At 42.8% G+C, this 27,896-nt stretch overlaps 2 protein-coding genes across 2 annotated transcripts; one reads left to right on the forward strand and one right to left on the reverse strand.

Annotated features, from left to right (window-relative positions):
- Positions 1 to 1,140: 1,140 nt before the first annotated feature.
- FAM114A2 (family with sequence similarity 114 member A2) lies at positions 1,141 to 17,125 on the reverse strand. Its single transcript, XM_033140337.1, has 14 exons — positions 17,035 to 17,125; positions 14,762 to 14,970; positions 12,847 to 12,946; positions 12,350 to 12,445; positions 10,056 to 10,168; positions 7,851 to 7,985; positions 7,504 to 7,662; positions 6,904 to 7,027; positions 6,103 to 6,182; positions 4,331 to 4,459; positions 3,980 to 4,119; positions 2,924 to 2,996; positions 2,116 to 2,169; positions 1,141 to 1,451 (listed from the first exon to the last, which is right to left on the reverse strand). Exons 2-14 carry the CDS (start codon positions 14,954 to 14,956, stop codon positions 1,350 to 1,352), a joined length of 1,500 nt encoding a protein of 499 aa, XP_032996228.1. The 5' UTR covers positions 14,957 to 14,970; positions 17,035 to 17,125; the 3' UTR covers positions 1,141 to 1,349.
- A 227-nt stretch (positions 17,126 to 17,352) lies between these two features.
- MFAP3 (microfibril associated protein 3) lies at positions 17,353 to 26,415 on the forward strand. Its single transcript, XM_033140338.1, has 3 exons — positions 17,353 to 17,472; positions 23,524 to 23,941; positions 25,586 to 26,415. The coding sequence occupies exons 2-3, from the start codon at positions 23,659 to 23,661 to the stop codon at positions 26,362 to 26,364; spliced, it is 1,062 nt and encodes a 353-aa protein (XP_032996229.1). The 5' UTR covers positions 17,353 to 17,472; positions 23,524 to 23,658; the 3' UTR covers positions 26,365 to 26,415.
- Positions 26,416 to 27,896: the final 1,481 nt, after the last annotated feature.

A 27,896-nucleotide genomic window follows, 5' to 3' on the forward strand; every position in this document is an offset into this window, starting at 1 on the left:
TGCTGCCCTCCAGATGTGGTTGGACTGCAACTCCTATCATCCCTGACCATGCGGGCTGGGACTGGAGGGGTTTGCTCAACAACATCTAGAGGGCACCATGTTCACTACCCTGGCAATAGACCAATCCTGATAAAGATGGTGGAAAATTCACTCTTAAAATTACAGAAAAGTTGGAGGTTGGACTAGATGACCCTTCCAACTCTACAGCTCCATGATACCATTTCAAAGGGCTGTATCCAATGCTAGTCCCACTCAGAGTAGACCCATTGAAGTTAACAGATATGTTAACTTAAGTTCATTGATTTTGATGAGTAAAACTTAATTGTATGCAACCCAAGCCTTTTCCCTTACTAGTCAAGCATTCGTTTTATTCTCTATGTGGGGCAAATCATAGCAAGTTGCTTAGTTGTTTAATACAAAAATATTCAGGGTATTCCTCCCAAACCTAGATTGCAAGCACAAAGGGGGAGGGGGGGAGGAAAACTTTCCCATAGCCGTGCAAGATATAAACAATGCAAAGTAATAATTCTATAAAAAATAATTCTGTCCTGAAAGTCTTGGGGCCTGTCCATATGAATCAGCAACAAACCTTTGCCTGGGCATCTAGGCAGGAATACCACACCCCTGAATACAATAGCGCAAGAGCATTCAGCCACTTGAAATAGGAACAAAATACGGCCACCAACTATGTACATTTAGACTGTATTAGCTTTTTATATCAAAAGCCCTAAATTATTCAAATGAAGCTGGTTCTCTTTGAGCTACTTTTCATCAATCACTAGAAAGCTAGACATTCCAAGTATATTGGCCAAATCTGGTCTAAGTTTCTGCTCTATCCAAACAAGTAAGCTCAAAGAAGCAGTGTCACTTGAAGCGTGATTTTTTTTTTTTTTACAATTCCCAATTTTTCTCTAAGGTTTCATTGATAAAAGAGACAAGGCTAGGAAGATAAGGGGCTGACCCAGGCCTTTAATGAAATCTCTTTAAAACACACATACTTGTAGTGTAACCCCATGTTTGTTCACTTGGAAGAAAGTCACACTGTGTCCTATGGAACTTACTCCCGTGTAACTGTGCACAGTATTGCAACCTGAGTGATTCTTTCTCCAGGAACCTCTGGGGGGGAAACATTAACCCATACTTTGAACTTAAAACGTTACCTGCACTTTATTCTCCTCGCTAGCCTAGGCAGATAAATGATGGCCATTCAGCAAGTTATTACTGGTCAGTGAAACACAGTCAAAAACGTTTGTCTTTTGTTACAAGCTCCTATTATTTTGCTGAATGGGGGTGGGGGTGGGGTTCAGTTTATGCCGGCTGGGGCGCTGCTCTAGGTGCAGAGATTTGATTTATTGCTGTGTTAGCTCTGTACGAGCCTTGATGTGAGAAATCTGTAGAACTGGCAGGAGTAGCTGGAAGGCATCTTGGATGTAAGAGGCACTGTTTGAAGCCTGCAAAAAAGAACATAAAAGGGCAATCACGCTGGGCGGCCCTTTCCATAAAGAGTGCCTGCTAATCCTAGAGGTTAGCATTTGTTCAGCATCTCAAAACCACCACTCCCCAAATCAACCACTTCAATGGAATAATAGGACATTATGCAACAAAAGGCATCTAGGAGAAAGGGCTGAGATACAGCCGTGTCCCATCTGGTAGCCTACATACCATGTTCACTGAACAGCTATATCCACCCTCCACCCACTGTCATTTGAGCAGATAGTTCATATACTTTCTACATCTGCAATCCATAAGAGTTTGAGGAGTATTAAAGATTATTTTTGTTCCAAAAATCCAGACTGAAGTTTTACAGCACAACCTCCCGCGGTCTCAATGAGCAGTCAGAAATATTTCTCAACATCTTATCCTCTACTTGCTACCCAATCAGCACAATAGAAAGATTACACCACACTTAGCTCTTTCAGTAATTTGAGTTCAGAAACTAGTTACATAATATGAACCAGATGCTGTAACTTTATGACAATATTCACACACACAAGATTTCTCAACTTATTCTTTCTTCACTCCAGTCATCAGCCAGCCCACTTCAGACAAAGTCATAGCCAGTAAAAAATATGCATTGTTTAACTAGCTAAAATTTGCAAGTACATTGCAACTGACCTCCAAAAACACTCCAGTGATTAAAGGGTTAAGGACATCTGCCTTCTCTTCCACCTGGAAAGATTGGATATTTTAGATTGCATTACCAAACACAGCACAAAACCTCTTGAGTATTATCTGATCTCCAGTCCAAAAAGGATGTAATAAAGTCACACTGATTAGATTAGCTGATAATCCATCTCACATTGTTTGAAAATGCAGCTCTGATGTATTTCACATCAAGAACGTGTTACATACAAAGTAAAGCCAGTTTCTCAGATGAGCTTGTAAAAATTAAAACAACAGCTGTAATACTGGGGCATCACGCTACTTGAGAGAGAAAAAGGTCAGTATGAACCAAGAGTACTGAGGGGGCTACCAGAAATTATGAACAGGAAGTTCATAATATGCTATCAATGTCAGCCGCCAAAGGTGGGGGGGGGCGTATAGAAATCAAAAGGGTATCTCTAAAATAAGCATAGTGCAAAATGGACATTTTCCACAGATGTTGCCAAACAACAGTTTGCAAAATACTGTTAACTAAGTCATATTATGAAATTAATGGACTTGAATCCAATGACTTTAGTTGGTCTACTCTATGAGTATGACTAACTAGATTATCACCCTATGGATTTCCCCCCTTCTTCTTTTTTTTTAAAAAAAACCTTTTAATAAAGAGAGAGTAAAGTCTAGAACTGACTGCTGCAACCACAAGGGACCATAGGGTGCCTCTTCTTTTAAAAAGCAAAACAAAGGGAAATCCAGCTTTTAAGATGACTGCAGTAAGATCATACCATTGTCTAACAACTCTTTAAACTTGATTTCTTACCCCAGCAGCTGTTAAGCACGTCACGAAGCCTTTAGATACAGCAGATAGTTCTTTGCACAACACAATGGTCATTCTAAGAAAGAACAAACAGCACATAGTAAACACAAACTGAAAGAATTTCCTCCTTGAATGCAATGCTTTTCAATAATTGCTCAAAAGTGATTTGATGAATTAACATTCTTTTTGTAAAAAGATATGAAAGAATCCATCTCCTGCAAGCTTAATTCAAGCCATTTTCAAAAGACAGAAGGTGGAGAGAACAGGAATATTTCGAATAATCTGTCAGCATCACACTCTTACCTCCCCCCCCGGGGGGGGGCTGATTTGGACATCACTGTTCAGTCTCATCGATCCACCACTTTGGGTGGTGAGATAAGTAAAAAGTCCCCTGTGGAGTGAAATGGCCCCAAAGGAGTGGTGTGATCCCCTGGCTCCACAAGCAAGCAGGAAGACAAGTCAGAACTTTGCCACCTTTGCAGCAGGGACAAAACTCCATCTACACCATCGCACAGGTTGCTACTGATTGAATTTGAAATTATTTTTGTGTATATTTTTCTTGTTAATTGCTTCTAGATGCTTTGTGAGAAGCAATTCACAAATGAAATAGATGGAAGTGTTAAGCAATCTGCCTCCTCCCTGTTTTCCTCACCCCTAGTTCTCTGCTACGGACTGCAGAATCCATGGCTGCATTTGATTTTTAAAAACACAGAGGAAAACAACACATAACCGGGGGCAGTATCCAATGCACTTATTCTGTTGGCATAAAAATTTATGCATGCACAAGGGAACTTTCCTCCGCTCCCCAAATCTGCTCTGGAACAGATTAAAGGGGTGCATGGGAGGAGAGGGTGGAAGTTCCATTACACAAGCAAAAATATTTGCATCAACAGAATGAGTGGTGTAGAGCTACTTTGGATACAACCCTGAGTATAGTTTGACCTAATAGTTCTCTAATATCAAAATCAAGAAAAATGGAACAGCAGTACCAAAGCCAGCAAGAAGGATTCTACTTATCATCTTATACACAGCGGAGTGGCAAAAAGCAATCAACCTTACTGTGAAAGGGCTTTGGCCCGATCTAGGGCTAACGCCTCTTGCTCCTGCCCGTGAAGAACTAGAGCTGCAGTTTTGTGGAACGCTTCGATAGAATAAGCTGTCAATTCAGCCAGGCTCCTGATTGCACATGCGTGAACTTCCTGCAGAAGTTAGAAAAAGATGTCAGTCTCCTGGCTTTAAAAAAATAAATAAATTATTATGTTACTTTCCCATCCAATTCCATCCCACAGGCTTCATGCAGAGATTGCAGCTGCAAGCATGAAACAGCATGCTGTGAGCTATGAGCATAGATTATATCAGCGTATTGACAGATAGACAGCAGTGCAACATTCCTTTGGTTAAAATGATTACCTCTACTGATTTTTCCCCCTCTTGCTCAGCATCCCCGGAGCCCACTTGCTGGTCTCCTTCATTCGGCGTTTCTTGTTTTGCAGTTTGCGTGCTGAGGCTTTTCGTCAATTCATGAGCGGAGTTCCTTGCCTGTCCGAGAGGAAGCAGAAACACACCAGCACATCATCAAAAGGAGAGGCAGGACCATCCCGATCATGCTGCACATGGAGGAAGTGCAACTGCCTCTGGAATGAAACTATGATTGTCCTTACCTTGTGAAGAGAGAGAGAAAAAGGCAGAAGCCTTCCAAACTTCACAGCAAACTACAAAGCAGCCAGGTTTCGGTTTTGTTTTTGTTTTTTGACAAACACCTCTCTCATTCTACAGATTTGACCAAAGGCAGATCTAACACCTTTCAGAAACACAGCAAAACCCATGCCCACAAAAGGAAGCTATGCTCTCATTGCAACACTTCACTTTATCCCCATAGAAGTAGAGTCGTACCTCCAGTTGCGGACGGGATCTGTTCCAAAGCTCCGGTCAGATCCCGAGGTTTCTGCAACCGGAGGGACCATTTCTGTGCATGTGCATGATGCGTTAGAGAGCTTCTGTGCATGTGGCAAAACCCAGAAAAACACTTCCGGGTTTGCCGCGTTCGCACCCTGAAGGATATGCAACTGGAGATGTGTGTAGCCAGAGGTACCACTGTAAATGGCCAGTATTTGAGAAAGTAAATGAGTTTTCACTCATGGGCAATAACCTGCTCTCTGCCTCTCATGACTTTAGCCATTGTAAATCAAGCCTACTTCTGTATGCAAGGCCCTATCACATTATTTCTTTTCTTGTCATGCTAGAATGGAATGGAACATTGAGAAATAGCTTGCATATATTTTTGTTGTTGTTGTTGTTGTTCAGTCGTTCAGTCGTGTCCGACTCTTTGTGACCCCATGGACCAGAGCACGCCAGACACGCCTATCCTTCACTGCCTCTCGCAGTTTGGCCAAACTCATGTTAGTAGCTTCTTACATATATTAGGAAATGGCTATTGTTTCACATAATCAAAGAGCCAGGACAAAAACTCTAAGTGATGAATAATTCTAAATATGACTTTTGACAAGGTCTATACCCCAAGAAGTAAAAAATAGGTGGCAGATCCGGAACAGTTATTCAGTTTTGTGTAAAGGGCAGAGGGTGTGAGTGGAAGGCAGGGGAGCTTTTCCCATCCTTTGGACCCCCTGGGAAACTCAACAAATCTGGTGTACCTGCAACTGGGTATGGAGCGTGCAGCTGAATGGGACATAGCTGTGGGCAGCCCAAGGAGGTACCATCCACCTTGGGCCTGCCCCTAAAAAGCAAGTCTAGATTGAGAGACTAGGGTGATGTTCAACTATTTCCAGGAATTCTTCTTGTTGTGAGACTTTTGTGGGTGAGTTGAGAGTTTGTTTGGACCCTGAGAGGGAGGGTGTGTCAGAAGGAAAATGAATTGATATTGATTATATATAGTAGTAACTTTGCATTAATGTAACATTTTTATATGTAACTCTTTATTTTTGTAATATTTTGTTTAAATTGTCTGCTATTGCTTCAGTTTTTTGTACCTCATTTAGAGATCTTTTTAATATATTAAGTGGTATAGAAATTAAATAATTAAATTAAGTCACACTTTTATCTATTTTCTAGTGCATTGTATGCATGGGGTTCTTTTTGACCAAAAAAACCACCTCCATACAACTAGAACTATGCTAGAGATAACCCTAACAGCCAAAAGATGACAAAAAAAAACACTCACTCACTTGGGTTAGTTTGGCTGGCGTTGTAGAGACTCGTAATTGTGAAAAGAGATCTGCTACTTCCTTTGTGAAGGCCTCCTCCTCTGAAAGCAAGAGATGACAGGTGCTGAGTGCTACATCTAATCATTGACATTAAAATTTACTAAGTTGCATTTGAATTTTACATTTGTACTCATTTCTGTCCTTTTGTATAAATAGCTTTGCTTTACAAATATCTTAAGTCTCCATAAAATCTACCAAGAGGGACAGCGTCCTGATCAAGGATTTGTATTATAATGGTCTTCTTCCCATTTAAGTCAGAAATGATGGAGGAGATTATCCTGTGGAGCTTAGCAGTGCGTCTCCTGCGCAAGTCCACAAGACTTTTGCTATGGTTTTAATGATCCCACTGATCAACTGCAATGTCCTTTATTTAAGCTTTGGATCACAGACTCAAAGAGTGAGTCAGAATACCAGCAATGATTAACCAAGAGCCTGATGTCATAGATAATCTTGCCAAAGGTATTCACTTGAAGAAGCTGGAAGGGCACAGAGTACTCAATTAACAGCCTGTGTTGTCTGCATCTCCTGCAAAGCTTCCAGAGAACTGTCCACTGTCAGAAACAGAATAATGGCAAGATGGACCATTGATAGGACTTACTAGACTGGTTCATGTGCTTTTCCACCTTTTCCACATGTGGTTTTCCATCTTTCATGTGTTATTGCACCACACTCATAACGGAATGACTGAACTCACCATTTGGTCATTTTACTTTTGCTATTCAGTCTACTGTTACTTTTGCAAGTGGGAATTCTTGTAATTACCCTTCTTTTCTTCCTCTTCATCATCATAAAATTCAGCTAACGAAAACGCCTCTTTGAGCTGTTCCAATTCGGCCTTCAAAGTATCTAACTCATCTCCGGAGAGGGCGCTTATCACCGACTTCACCTGATTTAAAAGGAAAGAAAGCCACAAAGAGAACCGTAAACCCACCAGCCAGAAACGCTTGATGTTTGGTGTGAAAAGTTAAGGTGGCAGCACTAATGACAAGCTGACTACGGAAAGCAATTCACTCTCTGAGATGGGGAGCTCTGTGTCTGGCATATTCCCTCAGAGCAGAGAGGGGGTGTGTGTAAAAATATCAAACTTGCTATACCTTGCAGTGCCATTGATTTTTACTATCAATGGTCAGACATTCGCAGCAACAAAGATTGAGAAAGCTCTTGTTTTAATAAAAAAACACTACACAAAGGGTAGAGAAACAGCAGGGGAGGGCAGGGAGGGGTGTTTTTCCTGCATTTACTGGCTTTCATTTACTGATGCTTGTGTGGAATCTATAAAAGGACTCATCTGCCAGAGTTTAAAGAAATATTCATTTTTATTCCTCAACTGAAAAAAAAAAGGAAATTGCTCAGGGCCATTACCTTTGATTCACTCTCTCTGGAAAGCATCTCTAAAGCTTCCAAATGAGAAAGACCCTGAAACTCATCAAAGAGTAGCCCATAATGGGCTTTCTTCTCTGTAGCCATGGAAACCTCAGTAGCTGTCCGCTGTTCTTCTCTCTCCTTTGCCTCTCGCAAGATCTACAAATGGAAAAGTTGAAGCATTAACACTGCTGCATGTATATAGAAACATACACAAAGGAAAGTTTCATGCTGAAATATCTGGTGTTCTGCTGTGAACAGCTCCTGGGACTGATAATTTGCCATTAAGGGAATCCAAAAAGAAACTACTCTTTGTTGCTGTATGGAAGCTTGAAGGAAGCCAATACCTGAGAAAGTGTGGAATTTCTGATCATCAGGCCTTTTGTTTTCTTAAAACCAGGGTCCCCTTCCGCTATCACATCCATGGTCTTCTTACCAATGAATTCTAATGCATCCAAACTTCCACTAATAACTGTCTTCCCCTAAAGTGGGGCGTGGGTGGGGGAGTGAGAGAGAAAGAGAATAAACATTTGATTGATGGAGTTCACTTATGTGCTGCATTTCCACAATGAGCTGCACCCAAAGAGGCTTATAGCACATATTCAAAACATCAAAATACAGAGCATTGGAAATACAAATACAGTTGTACCTTGGTTTTCGAACAGCTTAGTTCTCAAACGTTTTGGCTCCCGAACGCTGCAAACCCAGAACTTTTGGAAGCCGGACATCCAATGGGGCTTCCGTGGCTTCCGATTGGCTGCAGGAAGCTCCTGCAGCCAATCTGAAGCCGCACTTTGCTTTCCAAACGTTTTGGAAGTCGAACGGACTTCCGGAATGGATTCCGTTCAACTTCCGAGGTACAGCTGTATATAAAATACAGAGCATGTCAGTAAATTCAAAAATTTGAAGGAAAAGAGATCAAAACTCATGTCAGAAATATAAACCACATGATGAGAGCTCTGGGAGTCAAGTGTTCAAAGTGCGGAGTGGGTTTTTTTAGTACTGTCTTTGGGAAGAATGATAATAGGTAGTGATAAGAAGGAACAACACAGCCTAACACGACTTGTATCTTGATGCTGGAACAACCATAAACACAAGAAATAATTTTTCAAATGCATATAATTATATGCTGTAAGAAGTGGATAAGTTTGCATTAACTATGTTTCTCATTTTGTTTTACAAACACAGTGAGACGCCTTTTGTCTGCTTATTCCACATTGATCGAAAATAAATCAAAAGTCGCATCCACATCATACATTAAAGCACATTCAACACACATCTGAAGCACATGGCTTCCCCCAAAGAATTCTGGGAGCTGTAACTGGTTAAAGGTGCTGGGAATTGCAGTTCTGTGGGTGGTAAACTACAGTTCCTGTAATGCCTTGAGGGAACCCATGCACTTTAAATGTGCATGGAATGTGCTTTAAATGAATGGTGCGAATGTGATAAAATAATGCTTTCAAAAAAAAACAACCCCAGATGATTAAGAAGCCATGTTAGGTTGCACTGACCAGGTATAGGTCCCCCTGCTATTTTTACACTGAACTCCATATAGCATGAACTCCATATACTATACTGAGGTGGAAGGTGAAGCTATTACACCAGAAAATTACTATGTGCTGTGTTAGTCCAAACTAGGCCGCCGCCACCTAACACCTTACAGTCTTTTCTCAGGTTAGATTACAACCCAACTTTGAGAAGTACCCCACCCCACTGCGCTACCCGGCTGCAGCAATGACAAGGGTGGATGTTTCCTCTCTCCTCCCCTTCTTTGTGTTTGAAAGCTGCTAAGGCAATATTCCTCCTGCCATCATTTAAGCCAGCAGGGGGGTGGTTTCTGGCTCAGACTATAGACTGTAGTGGAGAAAAGCTATTAGGGGAGGAAATATAGGCTACTTCAGAATACCAGTATGTTAGCAATACATCACTTCTCTAAACAAAATAAAGCGTTACAAAGTTCAGCAACATCACTAATTGCTAGCAAAGTCCACAGAATACTACAAATCCAAATCTTTATTGCTTAGCCAAAGGTCCTTACCACCACAAAGCACCATGCGATGTACCTTTTGCTAATGTACGTGTATACTTTCAGGATATTTTCACTCCACCCCAATTAAACAGCAATTCTAGACTAAGGAATTCACTGAAATTGGTGCCCAGGTCTTAAGCACGCAGCAGGAAATCTTCCTTTATGAAGGAATGCCATCAAGACATTCCAGATTCTACATCTCAAGGATAGAATGCCCACTTCTACTCAGACGCCAATCAAAAACTTTTTCTTAACATGTACAGCTGCTAGACAGGTCACAAGCATCTTACTAATCACCAACAAATAAGTTATGATAATGAATATTACACAGCACTACAGAATCATTTGACGATTTAATGAGCCATTGCGTAGCATCGACCAACTGCTTGAATCAAGTTTTCCACTACCCAGAATTCAAAATGAAAGACAAGCTTTCAATAAATAAATAAATAAATTCAAATAAATAAATAAATAATAAAATAAGCTGGTGTTAATTGATATATATCCTTGCAGTCTCACTCACTGTGCTCTGAACAGCAGCAGAGATGGTAGAAAACATTCCAAATGCACCACTAATGGGCGAGGGATTTTCAGTCTCTTCTTTGCCATCATTGCCTTCTTCTGAGTTTTGGATTTCTGAAACAAGGGGAAGGGAATAGGATTTAAGTGGTGTGTGGGCCAAACTAAGCCTGTGAGAGATTTTAATTTGACCTACTAGGACATTTTCCTCAAACCGTGCACACCTCTCCACACCTGACTTTATTTGTGGTGCGAGGTGTGGGGCAAGCAGAGATGCAGCAGCTGCCAATGCACAATCAAGCCCCTTAATTGACCCCTCAATTGTCCAATGGCAAAGGAAAGCAGGCTTTGATTCTGCTACCCATCAACTGGTGAGCAGTAGAGCCAAAGGCTGCTAGGTTAGGTGAACAAGTTCCCTTGCACTCCTTATGCCTAGGGCTGTGCGTGGTGGTTTGAAGTCCCTACTTCAAAGCACCCAATCAGCTGACATCACTGTGATGTCAAGTGATTGACAGGTGGTTACCACCACCTACCTGTCTAATTTGATAAGGACCTGGTCAACGAGCCAAAAAGGTTCTCCACCCTGGTTTAGAACAAAGGGAGGGAGAAATGTAAAAATGTCTGCTGGGCAATTGTTTTACCCATGGATAGGCAAACTAAGGCCGGGGGGCTGGATCCAGCCCAATCGCCTTCTAAATCCAGCCCATGGATGGTCCGGGAATCAGCGTGTTTTTTACATGAGTAGAATGTGTGCTTTTATTTAAAATGCATATCTGGGTTATTTGTGGGGCATAGGAATTCATTCATTTTTTTTCTCATTAAAATATAATCCGGCCCCCCCACAGGGTCTGAGGGATGGTGGACCGGCCCCCTGCTGAAAAAGTTTGCTGACCACTGGTTTTACCTGTTTTAATATATGTAATTGTTTCTATGATATTGTGAAATTGCTGCAAGATGCTTTATAGGAAGCGATTCATTAAATAAATAAAGGTGTATACCAAATCTAAGATCTCTCTCTCTCTCTCTCTCTCTGAATTGCATAAAATTGATGCCCCTATGAAAAAAGAGGCAGCAAATAAGGTCCCAAGCATCTTTTTAAATATATTTGTGATAATGCCACATAAAACTCATGCAATATCATAGATGTAGTGCCGACATGGATGTAGAGCATCACAGATGTAGCGCTTAATATCACAAACCTCCTGCAAATCTGATCTTTGTGTGACAAAATCCATAGTTGACTTCAGGTCAGTGATAAAACAGCTACTTGATAGAAATCTAGGAATTCTGAAGTGAGCTGTAGTCTTGCGTTAGACACTTGTGATTAAAAGGCAGTTCAACATTTTGTGACCCATAAGGTCATAATTTGAAAACTGATTTGGATAAGCATGTGTCTTTAAGAAATGGCGGGTCTTTGTTTTATTTCTGTTTCCCAAATGACGTTTTCTGAATACGGCCAAGTAGTTCTATTTTTATTTTGGGTTGAATCCAAAGCTTGAGTTCATGAGTCAAACAGTCCTTGCCACAAGATCCAAATCTGTTCCAGAGGGTTGGGGAAACCTCAAGAGTAGAACTGGGGTGTGCATAGGAAGCTGCAGTGGGGATGAGAGGAAGTGAAAGTCCCCTAATGCAAATACTGGATTCTACCCTCTGCCTCCATGTCTACCTTTTACAATTGACGTTCTACAATGAAGGAATCCAGTGTTATAATAATAATAATAATAATAATAATAATAATAATAATAATAATAATTTGTACCCCGCCCATCTGGCTGGATTTCCCCAGCCACTCTGGGCGGCTTCCAACAAAAATCAAATACATTAAAATATCACACATTAAAAGCTTCCCTAAACAGGTAACAGCAGCATCCTAGGCAAGGACTCAGGTTGCACATAATGCTAAGCCAGACCATGGCTTACTGTGAATGCACGAGTGTGCAAGTACTAACAGTAAAAATAAGTTACAGGTAGTAACTTGCCATAGTCAAAACACACTGAAGAAGTGTGCATGCACACTAAAGCTCATACCAAGAACAAACTTAGTTGGTCTCTAAGGTGCTACTAGAAGGAATTTTTTTATTTTTTATTTTGTAGTAAAAATAAGGTCTTGGATAAAAGGAGGCAAGGGAAGCTGATACTTATGAAGAGCCTCACAACCTGTAAGTAAACTAGTGACAGCAAAATAGCAGCTTCTATGGAAATATATAAGATTCCCTTGAACAAGAAGTAATAGTGTTAAAACAACAACATCCATCATAGTACCGCAGGTGGCAAACTTATATTTTAATAGAAACCAACCTTCCCCAACATCTTTAGCCTCAGAAGATAATTCAGTAGGGCTGGGGATCCCAAGGGATGTCTCTGCTTTTTCAATGACATTTGAGATTCCGTGACCTAAAGAAAGCAGAGATATTACTTTAGTCTGAAGGAAAATGAATTACTTCACCAAGCAAGCAGAGGCCAAGTCAGCAAGATGAATTGCTCCAGGCAGTATGCTGCATTTGAAAAGCACAATGAATTGCCCAATCAAGCCAGCAGCTTAATATTTTCCTTTTTCCTCTTTAAGAGACAGCACACATTGGAACCTCTCAACTTCTGTGCTGCTGCTTACATTTTTACCATGTTTAATCTGCTGCTAATTAATTTTCTTCTGTTGTTTTCTATATAGAACATTTTCCACTTGTCACTTTTAACTTCTAAAGGCAAAAAAGAAAAGAAAAGAAAAGAAAAGCAATTTCGAGCAGACCCAATTTATTCAATTCAGATTGCATAGCTTAGGTTTCAGGCAGCCTCACCTACGGTAGCCACTGTAGCAGAAGCAGTCGAGAGCAATGATTTTCCCCAGCTCCCCCAGTAACCCCATCCTGTCTGCGACTCTTCCATGGAACTGGAACTCTGGGGAAGAAATGAAAGGACATTGCCAACTGTATTATTGAAATTAAACATCCAGTTTAACCAAAATTCATTTCCAGACAGGAAAACCAAGTCATTCAGGAATTTTTATAGCAACACAAGAGTCTTGAACCTTGCCATATGGGCATCCAGTATATCAGTGTTTTTCAACCACTGTTCTGCGGTACACTAGTGTGCCGCGAGATGTTGCCTGGTGTGCCGTGGGAAAAATTGAAAAATTACTTTATATATAGTCAATATAGGCACAGAGTTAATTTTTTTTAACATTTTCTAATGGTGGTGTGCCTCGTGATTTTTTTCATGAAACAAGTGTGCCTTTGCCCAAAAAAGGTTGAAAAACACTGCAGTATATATGTTTTAAAGAGGTGTCACATGCTGTTGGCCTTCTGCCCCCATAAGCAATCTAGCTGCTGCATTCTGCACTAGCTACTTACCAATGCATGGTCTACAGCGGCCAAGTTATCCCAATCCAGACACGGTCATAGCTGGCAAACCAGGCAAAGCTGGTAAAAGGCACATGCCCTCAAAATATGCTCTAGGGGCTAGGGCAGTGGTTCCCAACCTTTTTTTGGCCATGCCCCACCTAAGCAACTCTAAAATCCTGATGCCCCCCATGACATATAATTCTTATTATTCAAAAGTGAACTCCTATTCACGTGGAGGAAGCCTTAAAGGCCATTAACTGCTAATAAGTCATTCTGGAATTGTCCCCCTTAAAAATAAATCCCCCCCCCCGTGGGGCATGCGCCCGTTAGCAACCATGGCTCTAGGGGGTTTGGGTATCATCCAGAGCAGATTGTGGGTGTGTATGGGGAGGAGAGAAAGGTGAAGTCTCATTGCACTGGCAGAAACCCGCTCATGCAGTGTTAGATTCCACCATATATCGTTTTATTAAATAATTTTAAAAAAACAATTAATTAATTAAAGCAAAAATTAAGCAAAGAAGAACGCAGGTCATTGCTTGTATCCCTTTTGACAGGTTCCGTCTTCCTTAATGCACTGTTTGTCTCAGTCTTTACAGACTATCACAGTTCCAACCGAGTAAGCTAGCAAAATCAACAACAGGGTTTTGCCACTGTGCTGTCCACTGCTACATCCATCCACATTTTCTTAGCCCATCATAAGTTACACAAGTCTGACTCCTGCTTTCCTTTTGTCTCAAACAGGTCCAACTAGCTCAGTGGTGGCGAACCTATGGCACGTGTGCCAGAGTGGGCACTCGGAGCCCCCTCTGTTGGCACGCATGCCTTCAGCCCATCAGTGCCCTTGTTGTGTGTTGTCATAGTGTGCAGTCACTCCCCTGCCCCACCAGTGCGTGTGTGAAATACTCCCTTCGGCGACCGCATCAGCGTTGGGGGGAGTTGTGCAGGCACCAACCTGCTGGGATGTGGCTGTGCAGCCCCCCACCCCATGCTGGGCTTGCTTTGATTGGGTGATGCCGTGAGCAGTAGATAATCAGCAGCGGAAGTGCGTTGTATTGGGTAGGCAGTCCAGTACCGGAAAAATATGGTATATTTATTTGTATGTGCGCATGCGGGCAATCATTATTATGATTAGCACTTTGCAATAAATAAGTGGGTTTTGGGAGGTTTGCCACCACTGAATTAGATGAATGTTAACGATGCACCTTACTATTTAGCACACAGGACAAATGTAGAACACAGATATCCACATCTCACAGTTCCACACTTCATTCAAATGGATCTTCTTGGCCCTCAAATCCTGCTATAATATTAAAATGTGAACACGTTGTTGGGGTAAATGAGAATTCACTGATAGCAGGCTTAGCACCAATACCTGTACATTCTGACCCAGTGGCTGTTGTACAATACTGGGCTCAGAGATTTTTGCTTCAGGCCTTTTCCGCGTCACAGCCACAAGCTCAGCTTCCTCTCCATTAGTCTCAGTGGGTTCTGCCTCCTCTGTCTTCTGAACATTTTCCTCTAGTTCACGTGCATCTTCATTCAAGGGTTCACTATCCTTTTGGGACATGACCACAGCATACCCTAGATTTATAAAGAATTGTTGTTAAAACACATACAAGAAGTTTAACAAGATAAACAGCATTTTTTTTTAGGAATAAACTTAACTGGAGTATTCACCAGTGGCCTACATAGGTTGCAGAGTGATTTAACATGTTTGGATAATATATACTTTTGCTGTCAATCTACACTCCTTACAAAAAAAATAATCCTAGTATGTGTTTCCCTAGCAAGGACAGTCGTGGGAATGTGGGAGTTAATGAGTTATTTACATTTTTTAAGTGTCCTAATTTGATTGGCATTGTACCCATTCATTATGTTACTAATTCTGTGAGACAATGCATTTTGAAAACAAAGTGTTTTCTATAGAAAAATACTGTATAGCAGTTGAAAACTTCCCACCATTGCTCACTACTAGTCCCAGCATATAGGCGATCTAAAATCCAGGTTATGTCCAGTTGTGAAATTCTACATAATGAAATTATATGGCCCAGTTAGTACAGTAACTACTCAAAACTTTTTCCCCCTTAAGATTGTTGTGCATTCCAATATGTATTCTATAGAGCAGAGAGAAGTGTATTAATGTTTTCCTTACTCATACCTACATCTACATTTCTAAAAACGTTCTTGGTCTACGGTAATAGGGACCACCACTTGAGGACTTTAGATTTCCAAAGTGTCCTCCCATTCACCAATGGCTCTTTGATCCAGCAAAAACTTCCATAAACAGAAGGCAAGAGGCAATTTTTGCCTCTTTCGCTCTGAAGATTCCTGTGCCTCCCAGAGAGCTGACTGGTGAGGCAGTAGTCTTCAGGAGACAGGGACTGATATACACAAGTCACTCCACTCCCCTTTTTCTTCACAAAAGCCTCTGCTGTATCAAACATGACAATGCTTGTCATAGAAAGTCAGCTATCTTCACATATGCACAACCACAAATATGTCTCTTCCTCTCTCTGTTCGTGTGCATGACACAGGGAAGACAGCCAATTTCCCAAACATTTGCTCTTCTCGGGTCACGTCACTTACCTCCAAGTGACCTGGTCAGCCTTCTATTACAGTTTAACATTACTGAATGACATCAGTGTGTTCAGTTGTATACAACACTGTTGTGAAAAATAAAAATGAAGGGAGAAAAGCTGTCTTTATTTAGGGTGGGGGTATTAGGCAGCAGCTAAAATAGCCTTCTGCTTAAACACTAGCCTGGTAAGCTGGTGGCAAGAAACAGACATACAGTATAGGCAAGTGCACAGAATACCATATGGACGAGTGAGGGAGCTTGTGGAAGTATAGAAACCAGGGAAGCTGCCTTCTCCTCCCCTCCCATGTCTAGCACAGAAACACAAGATGCTGCTGCAGGAGGGCTAGAGATCTCTGCCCCTCCTTGGGCAAAAAAACTCATTTTTTTAGCAGGCTGCTAACTTTCGTGCGCTTTATTTGCAAGGCTAAGCTAAACGTGAATCAAAAAGGACTTTTTAAGAGCTATATCTTAGGACCATTAAAAACATAGCAAAACAAAAGTATCCAAAAAAAGTACAATTGTTACCGGAAAGTGGCGGACAACAAGTACTGGAAATGCAGCCGGAGATCTGTGTCGATACTGTAAATTGATCAACCTGAGCTACAGCTGGCAAACAGAGCGTGAGGTTGCTTTTTCCACATTTAAGAGAAAACACCCGCTTTATGAAGCTGCTTTCAAAGGGAGAACCGTGTGGGTGGGTTAGTGGGGGGGGGGGAGAGAGAGAGAGAGGAGGGACCCCAAAAACCTGCAGCGCCCCTGGAAACCCGTTAAGTAGGTCAGGGATTTCGCACCGGGGCTCTCGCTCCTCCCTCCCGCGGATGCTCAACAGGCAGGCCCACGGCTGCTTCAAAGGTCGGTAAAGGGAAAAGCCCCACGACAGGGACGGACCCCAGTAGAGACACCTCCCCACCCCTGAAGGGGAAGCCTGACCCCGCCCTTTGGTTTGGGGGACGGTGACAGGCGCCCTCCGCCCCCCAATCATCCCCTGTGAAGGTTTCGGCCAAGCATTGCTACTGCTCACCAGGGCGGCGTTGCAGGGACACGTAAAAGAGAGTCGCGCAACTTACATGCAACACAAACAATCCACCGGGCAACTCTCGGTCCGCCGCCTCCGCCTCGTCGGTTTCCACCCGCCGGAGGCCCTCCGCAGCCTCTCCCCCGCCTTAAGAGCCGCAGCCACGTCTCAGCAAGTCAGGAACACGCGCCGCTCCCCCATCACAAACATCGACGGACGGTCCTCCGAACCATAGAGGCAGCGGGAAAGAACGGCGGCGCGTGGGGGTGGGGGGGTAGAATCATTCCAGGAAAAAACAACGCCCGAACGGGCGGAAGTCGCGTCGCTCTTCCCGTTCCCTCGCGCAGGAGCAGAAGAGGCAGCTGAGAGGAAAGGGGAGGCGGAAGGTGCGGAGTCCCGGTTGGAGCTGTGCGCGGGGGCCCGTCGTCAGCGGAGGGAACCGGGAGGCGGACTGAGCGGGCCGAGCGAGGGATGACAGGGCGTTGCCAAGGTAACTCGTCACGGGCGCCGCTCCCTCTCGGAGTTCGAGGCCGTGTCGCAGGACCCGGAGCGACGCGCTGGTGTTTTTAGTGGGCGCATTTATGACGCCGCGGGCGTTGGCGTCGGGGGGGGGGGAGCTGCGCAGTACCCACAGGGTGGTGTATTCGCGCATACTTATAAATCGTGTGTGTGTGCATGTATATGCATGCATGTAGAGTTGAAAGGAAGCGTGCACTGCCGCCACCAGCTCCTGGGAACCTGCGCCTCCTCTCTCGCAGGGCAAAGGAGAGACCAAACCGGCCCCAAGTCATGAGCTAGTGAGCATGTAGGTTCTACATTGCTTGCTTTCATCGTCCCTCCCTATTCCTCCCCCCCCCCTTTCCTCTTGCCTATTAGGTTGCAGACCTTGCTGCTCAGAAAAAAATAACAACACAGACACTTTATACGTGTTAATAACATCACACATATGTTTACTCCCTTAGCAGGGCTAGCAGATAAAGCCTGCATAGGCTTGGAGTTGACATGGACTCAGTGGAAAGCGGTTAAGTCAGAACAGTACCTGGCAGGTTAAGGCAGACCCTGATGGTTCCCTAATGGGTTAGGACAGAGTTAGACAAGTTGGGGGGGGGGGAGGGAGAGAGAGAGAGCAGGTTCAGATCTGGTAGTTTGGGGTGGAGCTAGTGGAAACTTGTGGTCCAAGAGCAGAGCCTGGTGGCATCTATGGTGGAGAGAAGTCCATGAAGCATTACTAGTTTTTCAGGCTACAGTGTTGGTTTTTCCACTGAACACAATTTTACTGGTTGGACCAGTGAAAAAGTGACTGTTTGATAATCCAAGTGCCTACCATAAATAGAGTTTGCATTGCTAGTTGTATTGGGCTTCCTTTTTAAAAGGAAAGCTAGATGCAAACCGTGAAATGATCTGATTACTAATGAGGAGGCTGATCTGGTCTGTAACACTGAAATCTGGGTGGGCAAACAGGGTGGAGTTGGTCTTACCCAGCTGTGCCCACCTCTGGCAGCATCAGGGCAGACTTGGGGGGGGGGTTGTTGCAGTCTATAGAGATTCATCTCTGTCTCCAGATTCTCTGTCCAGTTGTGTGGGGATCTAGAGTGTGTGTTTCTGGCACTGGGCAATTGGGACAGATGAGGGACTCTGCTGGTTTGCTGCCTGTCTCCCTACCCAGCTCTCTGCCTGCCTGACGTGATGGAGCTGGTCTTGAAGGCAGTGTTGAGGACCCCCAGACTGCTGGTTCTGGCAGACTTCAACATCCATACCAAGGCGATTGGCTCTGGGATGGCTCAGGACTTCATGGCTGCCATGATGACCATGGGGCTATCCTAACATGTTACTGACACAACACATGGTGCAGGCCACACTCTAGACCTTGTTTTCTCAACTGTGCAGGTGATCTGAAAGTGGGGGGAGGGGTATGTACATCATTCCCTTGTCATAGTCAAATAACTTCTACTGAGATTTAGGCTTTCAGCACCTTTTCCCCTCTGCTGAGGCAGGGGACACACAACTGTACTTCTCATTTGCATTTGCAGGATGTACTGAACCGTTGTCTTGCCTTGGTAATGGATTGGGGAAAGCCAACAAACTGAAGCTCAATCCAGATAAGAGTGAGACATTGTTAGAGGGTGGTTCCCCACATCAGAAATATGGGAGGTTGCCTGCTCTTGATGGAATTACACTCCTTCTGAAGGAGCAGGTACATAGCTCAGGGGTACTTCTGGCTCAGGTGGGTTCTGACCTGGAGTGCCTTCCATCAGCTTCAGCTGGGAGCCAGGCTGCATTCCATCTAGACAAGGGTAGGGCTGTCTCTGAAGATGGTTTGGAAACTTCAACAGGTGCAGAATTCAGTAGCCAGGTTGCTCACCAGGGCAAGACGGTTTGAGGTGATCCTGGATTTGGTGCTCTTCCTCAACAAACCCACTTTTTTGAAAATCACACTTCATGATAAGAAAATTGATAGGAAGATGGAAAGTCTGGGGTAACCATTGCTTGATGTACTGTTGTGTAACCTCCCCACAAACAAACCAGAAAGAATGCCCAATAAACAACCAGTGTTGTATAACATACACACCCTCCACTCCTGCAAAGTGTGCAAACAAATCAGGATTAATGCTCAACAAACAGATAATCTGGAATCAACCTTCAGTGTTTTTCTTTGTGTTATTCCATTTTCTCAGCATCTTATTTCTGTGGTGTAATCTGCATCTGTGCCAGGCATGTGTAAAAACATTTGAAGTGCTTAGATATAAGCATTGCATTAAAAAACGTCTCTGATATGGTTGAAAAAAATTACAGGTATGTAGGATCAACAGCATATTTTAGGTAGAGAGTTTATTAGGATAGAGTTTTTCTGCACGATGCTGGGGGGTAGTATTTGGGACTCTTTGTCTATCCCTTTAAAGCAGGGGTGGGAAAATCTACTCCAGATGTTGTTGGACTCCAACTCCCATCAGTAACAAATAGCACGACCAGTAGTTTGGAATGGTGGGAATTGTAGTCCAGCAAGATTCCCTTTTTTGCTTTAATTGCAAGGACTTTCCTCCATATTATGTAGAACTAGAAAATAAATATTTTATCTAATAAATAATATTAGTGTGGTGATCACTTAAATTCATTAAATTAGTCTTAGAACTTTAATAAGCAGCTTGCCCCTGTCACTTGGAGTCTTGGAAACACTCAAAAAGCTGCAGAGTCTAAAGTTGAACACTGTCAGTCCTTCATAAAGGTAAAGGTACCCCTGACCATTAGGTCGAGTTGCGGACGACTCTGGGGTTGTGCGCTCATCTCGCTCTATAGGCCGAGGGAGCCAGCATTTGTCCGCAGACAGCTTCTGGGTCATGTGACCAGCATGACTAAGCCGCTTCTGGCAAACCAGAACAGCGCATGGAAACGCCATTTACCCTCCCGCCGGAGCGGTACCTATTTATCTACTTGCACTTTGACATGCTTTTGAACTGCTAGGTGGGCAGGAGCTGGGACCGAGCAACGGGAGCTCACCCCGTCGCAGGGATTCAAACCTTCTGATCAGCAAGCCCTAGGCTTTGTGGTTTAGACCACAGTGCCACCCACGTCCCTCTCAGTCCTTCATATGTATACCTAAAATGTTTCTCAGAGTTCAAGCCTGATTCTGTACATATGTAAGCACAATTCTGCATAACATTGGGCTGTTTCAGGAGCTACACCCTGAAGAATCTACTCTTAGCTTTAAAACACCTTGGAAATTTGGTGTGGGAGCTTCTTTAAAAAAAAGAAATATAAATTCCAAAAGTATGGGTATGCTCTTTCTCCTAGTTTCACCTTTGTAAATATTGTCTCTCTGGGTCACTGCAGTAAAATGAAGCAGCACCCAACTCTCTGTGATATATCAGTTTTGACATTTTCATTTTTAAAAAGAAATGTTGTAAACTAGCAAATGTGGCGAGTGATTCTTAAGGGCTCTTAAAGCAGGGTGGGTTGAAACACGGTAATTCAAATATCTGTAAGATCCTTTGCTATTCATTGGAATATTAGCAACCGATAGGTTTTTGCAGTGATCTCCATGTTTAAATGAAATTCTTGCTCTTGAAATAGTTCTGTGCATACTGGAGTTGCTGAAGTTGATAAAAGTGAGACTCTTTGGAAGGATAACCGCAATTCGATAAAATGTCGCCATCCAGTACACATAGGAAACGTTTGTTTTTTGTTCTCTTGAGACCATAGTCTAAACTTTTTTCTTTCCCACTATCTATTTAGGCAGCAATATTGTAGATATTTTTAAAGTGCTGCAGAAACATGAGCATATGCTTCCTTCTGTTCTCTGATAGTCCTGATGATTGTACCCTGCATAAAATTGAGCGTATGTTAGCTTTTAAGTGTGCAGATGAAAATGAAAGACATCTGTCCTGCTTCTCAGTACATATACTCTGGATTGAATCTGTCTTCAGGTATAGTGCATCTGTGGCTCAGATGGAGCATGTTGAACCTGTGTTAATGTTCATTCATATGATATGCATGGCTGTGCTTTTCTTTAAGAATTTAGGGCATTATATTGTCCTATCTTCCTTGTGTTTTATCAGCCACAGAAGCTGTTTTATATAAATATGATGGCTCTGTCATAAAAATGTAACCTCTTTTCCTCAAAAGAAAAAACAAACCCTGCAGCGGAAGATCCTTGCTTAACAGTAATGGGTTTGCATAAAAGAAAATGGGATAAACAGTTTAATAAATCAAACACTGAAGGGTTTAATGGCAAAATCCAATGACCCATCACAACTGCTGCTGTGCATTATGCAAACAATGTACAATGTAGTAGAAAGCATATGCAATTACTGTTGATAATTATCTCAGGTCTTTGAAGGACAATGTAACTGGATTTTTTCCAGTTGCAAATAACAGCCTCAGGATGTTATCCAAGCCCTAGGTGGTGCCTGGTCAGGCGTAACAGAGTGGCAGGGCTATCACAGTCCTACTGCATGCCCTAGCTGTGGCATAAAGCAGGTACCGGTAGGTACAAAGCTGTGAGTCTGCAGCCATCACCCCAATCTGAGTCAATGCTGTTATACTGCATGATGGCAGTTGGTATTACAGTGGAACCTCAGAAGCACCTGTAAACACCTGTAAACTCAAACATTTCGGCTCCTGAACAATCGAAAACTGGAAGTGATTGTTCCGGTTTCCGAATGATTTTCAGAAGCCAAAAGTCTCCTGCAGCCAATCGGAAGCCACACCTTGGAAGTTGAACGGACTCCCAGAACGGATTCCATTCTACTTCCAAGGTACATCTGTACTTGAGATTCAACAGCTCCCAAGTCATCTCAGTAGCACCCCTGCTAGCAGAATAGTGATGGAGGAGGCCAGCCGGGTTTATACATACATACACACACACACACACACACACACACACACATATATATATATATATATATATATATATATATATGAACCAAATCTCATTAAATTTATATTGCTGTAGTTTAGACGCATATATTTCAGGATGGAATTAATTCACCCTGGGTTTTTAGAGCACTTTGAAGATATTGATGAGAACGCTGCCATGTAGTAGCACTGTGAGCTGCCTTGTTTTGTACTCTGAATTACTGGGAAGTTAGATAGAATTGCAGGAAGAGGTGGAGTTAGGAAGGAAGCAGCTAGGATAAGGGTAGAAATGCATTAAGGGCTCAAGTTTAGAGAGTATTGTCTATACTGACTGGCAATGGCTTTCCAGGGTTTCTGACCTCTCCCTGCCCTACTTGGTGATCAACCTTCTGCAGGTGAAGAAGAAGCTGTGCTTCTTGGCAGCTGCTCCTTTGGTTGGTCTGCCTTTTTCAGTTTCAGCCCAAGGGTGAACAAAACCTTGAATGTCTGCAGTGGACCTATTAATTTTGTTTCTGTTTATAATTGGAGACTACCAAAGGAAAAAATAGTTAGTTTTTAGGTCCCATTCCTTTCCTGGAAAGTTACTATTTGTGCCTATTTACCTTAAGCTCCTTTCAGCTCTAGACAACGAACATTTTATACTAGGGGTGGCTAACCTTTGGGCTGCTTTGATGGTTGACAGCTCTCTGGGGACTGCATACCAGCAGCTGGCATGGCTAAAGTCACCAGTGCGTACTCGATTGCATGTGCACACTTACCACACATTTTGATAGGCAGACAGATATGCAGACACATTCAAACAGCCCACCCACTGCATGCTCTTCTGCGAGGCAGCAGAGGATCAGGTGGTTTCCTTCTCATCACATCACTGGGCTGGGAGTAGTTCCCCTCTTTCATACCCAGCACTGATATGGGGAGGAAAAACAGTGTTCCTTCCTATTTCTGAAGCCTTTTTCTTCTGCTTGAGGGGGAAAAGGCACTTTTCCAAGGTAAGAAGAGGCAGATTTTGACAGAGGACAAGGAAGCCACTGTAAGTGGTTTGGCAAGCTGATTCTGGTCTGTGGGTTCGCCTTCCCTGTTATATGCCATTTCATGATGGAATTGGATTGTTAATTATTTGAGTTTGAAAGCAAAAAAGCTTTGTGTTGTTAAGAATCCTGACTTGCATTGTTCTTTTTTTACATTTCAGTTGGATTGTTCCTTGACTTGTAAAGAAAAACCCAAAGCCCTTTCAAAGTTGATGAATCCATCAATATCTTCCATGGTGACTGGTGCAATACAGACTGCTTAACTTTTTGCAACGTGCTTTATACTTCAAGCTTTCATGAAGCTCAGCTGCTGCCTATTGACTTTGATTCTCAGTGCTAGTGTTTCTGCACTAGAAAATGTGGCCTCCAACCTGACAGCTGCTACTGGGTCAAGGTTCCTTCCTCTCGTTGCATCATTTCTTCCCACCCTACAAGCCTTCACAAAATCGGCAATACCTCAAGATATCATAGTGAAAGAAGGTAACGGTGCTTTCATTGAATGTAAGCTGAACATCAGTCAGCATAACACCATCCTTTGGTTCAACTCAAAAGGGCATCTACTGAAGCAAGATGGAGAGGGTAAGAGACAACTGTTTGACTTGCTTTACACAATGTACCAGGTGTGCTGTAATGATCACAGAAGTTCTCTTGTATGTCACACTTTTTAGGAGACGTTGAAGGGAAAGCCACTCTCCCTAGGTTCGTCACCTCTTTGCTCAAACATACCTACATTAAAACTCAATACAAGTCCATTTTAAATTAAAGTATTGGATTTCTGAAGCTAAATGGGCGATAATTTACACAACATGCAATCTAGGTACTGTTGCGTAATATTCTAGCAGCTAATACAGTGGTACCTCGGGTTACAAACACCTCGGGTTACAAACACTTTGGGTTACAGACTCCACTAACCCGGAAGTAGTACCTCGGGTTAAGAACTTTACCTCAGGATGAGAACAGAAATCGTGCAGCGGTAGCGGGAGGCCCCATTAGCTAAAGTGGTACCTCAGGTTAAGAACGGTTTCAGGTTAAGAAATATTTTAATCCATGTGCTGATTGCATGGTTCTTCTCGGGAGAATGTTCACCTCATCAAACCCAGATTTACATTTAGATTTGGGCGGGGGGGAAATAGTTCAGCAATAATTTTTTTTTGAGACCCAACCCTCTAGGGGCTGCATGCCAGCAGAAGATGTGACCATCTCATATGGGCAGACAGTCACCTCAGCTGAGCCATGCAGATCAGCTGGGGAGAGGGGGTTACTGTCTGTTCTGCAGACATCAAATGATCAGTCTGGTGACTGGGGAAGGGAGTGGTTTGCATCCCCATCATGGCACTGAGCTCTGTCCAGTCCAGCAATATGTTTACTCCCCCCCTTTTTTTTGCTGCTGTTGCCAGAATAGGGTATTGGGAAAGCAGAAAACATTGCATGAAAAAGTGAGATAGCACTGTACGCAGATTTTGTCCAAGTGTCCACCTTTTATAGCTCACCAAGCTTTTAAGTACACATTTGCCTGCTGTCACTATCCAGTGGATCTTGCAACATTTGTTAATAGAGACATTTGCAGTTTAACAATATAATTTTCACAAGTAGCATTGGGGTTGGATGGAAGGGCCACCCTGTAGGGATGTGTGCCTTTGCAAATGGATAGCAACATAATAATGTAAACAACGGTCCAAATCAGGCCCAGGGCCCAGCTCTAACCCAAACATGCATTTCTTCCTATTTACTATATACAGTGGCACCTCCAGTTACGAACGGGATCTGTTCTGGAGGCTCGGCCACATCTGAAAACTTTGTAACTGGAGGCGCCCTTCTGCGCACACACGCGGTGTGATTGAACACTTCTGCACACACACACACACACGGTGAAACCCAGAAGTATACACTTCCAGATTTGCCGTGTTCACAACCCAAAGTGTACATATCCAGAGGGATACGTAAGCAAAGGTACGACTGTATTTGTATGCTGGGAGTGTTGCTGTGTGACCCACCCAGGCAGTGACCGAGAAGTGGGTCTCAACTCACCAGTTGAAGACCAGTATTCAACCCTTCTTGACTAGTAGGTTGGCAAATGACCGGACATATGTTGTTATCCATATTCCCAATCCATGTTGCTGGTTTCATAATACAGTTCACGGGGCATGCCTATATATATCAGAAAAGATGCAAGTATGCTCTGTAACTCCAATGTTGAAATCTTTTTTTGTATTTGTGTTTTAGATGGAAGATGGCTGATCTCTAACAGTACCCTTAATATCACAAGTGTAACCTTTGGTGACCGGGGGCGATACAGTTGTGTTGTCACTACCCAAAATGGCTCTTTCCATTACTCAGTCACCCTCAGGGTGGTCTCCACATCTGGAGACATGGGCATTTACTACATGATTGTCTGCCTGGTTGCCTTTACTATCACCCTGATCTTAAATATAACACGTCTGTGCATGATGAGCAGCCATCTCCGTAAGACAGAGAAGGCCATCAATGAATTCTTCAGAACTGAAGGGGCTGAGAAACTCCAGAAGGCCTTTGAAATTGCCAAACGCATTCCAATCATTACCTCTGCCAAAACGCTGGAATTGGCCAAAGTCACCCAGTTTAAGACTATGGAATTAGCTCGATACATTGAAGAGTTAGCCAGAAGTATCCCTCTTCCGCCACTAATCCTTAACTGTAGGGCCTTTATGGAAGAGATATTTGAAGCAGTGAGAGTCGATGACCCTGATGAAGTTGGAGATGGAGTCAAACAGACGCAAGCCCTCGGTGTCCAAGACGGACTCTATCCCTTAAACCCAGAAATTAAGCGCAGTAATTCACCAACAGCAGACTCGGATGATGGTTCTCTAAATGACCATGGTAAAGAAATAGCTGTTGAGGTATCCATCCACCTTCAGTCAGAAGCACAAAGCATTGACACTGTTTCCCACGACAGTGTTCCCTCCATACCTTTTGAAGATGATGCAGGTGCTGAATCCAGTACAGCAGCAAAGGCAGATGTTTGAAAGCTTCATCTGGAAACTTCAAGAAAAAAGGGGAAGCAAAAAAAAAAAAAATTGCCGCTGGAGTCACAAATGCACAAAACCTTATCTCTTTTTAAAAACTCCAGTGGCTATAAGGTGTCAAACATTTAGCAAAAGTATGGATTTTTCTTTTGTAACATATCTCAGTGTTCACCAACCAATTAGAAAAAACAGCTTAAATCATGCTTTTTAAACATTTTAAAACATTCTCTTTGGTAGGAATGCTGCTGGGGCATCTTAAAGAGGGGGTACTTTCTCCCAGTTTTGGGGATCTCAGTTAACATCAACAAAAGAGCAAGGATACATTGACATAAACTGTTTTTGCCATTCTTACAGGGAGGCTTGAATTCCTGAATATGTCCAGTGGTGATTTCATAGTGTGTGATGGCATAGTTCACTAGAACAGTGCTTGTGTCTTGTTTGTCTGAATTTATAATATCTGATCAAGCTTACCTGAGTTTGTAAGAAACATACGTTTTAGCATTTCTTATAGTAATAGTATGGGATTATTACACTTTTTAAATGAAGAGTTGTATCCAGACTGACTCATGATTAGAGTAGACCTATTGCATTGCAATCAGTGACACTTAAGTTAGCCTGAGCCCAGCCTTATGTCAGTTAGCTATGAAATTACCAGAGCTGCCAGTTTGTCATGTAGTTCATGTTTGCGTACATTGCAATCACATGCAATACTTGAACTGGAAAATGGAAACCAAATGCAAATTTTGGCATCTGAATTTCTCATAGCAGCCAAGAAATAATAATTTGGTTGTTTTAAATGTGCTGCTGCTTGCCAAGCAGTTCAAAAAAGGCCCTTGGGGTTTTTTTTTTTTAAGTAAAGCTCCAGATGTCAGCATTTCAAGTATTTTCTCTGCTCTGACACTGCTGAAATTCCAATGTGTTCTAGTGCAATCAGTATTGCTAGGAGGAAAGCAATGACAACTTAAACAGTTATGATCTTGTTGAAGAGTTTGCAGTAAACTCTGACATTAAAAAGGGAAATAAAACCTCTTGGGTTTCTCAGGCAGTTGTTTCTGAACAATATTTATAAGAGGCAAATGTGTGGGGCCAGAGTCTTTGGAACTAGTCATCACCCAGTGGACGTGCCTAACACTCTCCTAATGATTCAGGTATGGTAGGTAGCTGTGTTGGTCTCCTAATTTACATTTGTGTTTGATGAAAAGCAGCCATGGGTGGAGAATGATTGGGGTAGAGGAAATGTGCAGGTGGATGAGGAGGTTGTGGCTGGCTTTTGCATGAACATAGGCTGTATAACATTCTTTGGCACTTTAGTAAAATCTGATGAATGCAACAAAGGGTAAATGGTTAACACATTGAATGACTTCTCTCCTGTGCTGATGCTTAGCTACCTCTGCATGTGCAGCACATGATACAATGGACTGTACCACTTCAGATTAAAGATGGGGGATATTACATTTGAATTCTCCCCCACATATTAAAAAAAACAAATCAGAAAAAGAGGTTGTGGCCTCACTTCTTATTGGCCATTTTGT

Source organism: Lacerta agilis, chromosome 2 (genome assembly GCF_009819535.1).
Source record: "Lacerta agilis isolate rLacAgi1 chromosome 2, rLacAgi1.pri, whole genome shotgun sequence".
NCBI classification, from domain to species: domain Eukaryota; kingdom Metazoa; phylum Chordata; class Lepidosauria; order Squamata; family Lacertidae; genus Lacerta; species Lacerta agilis.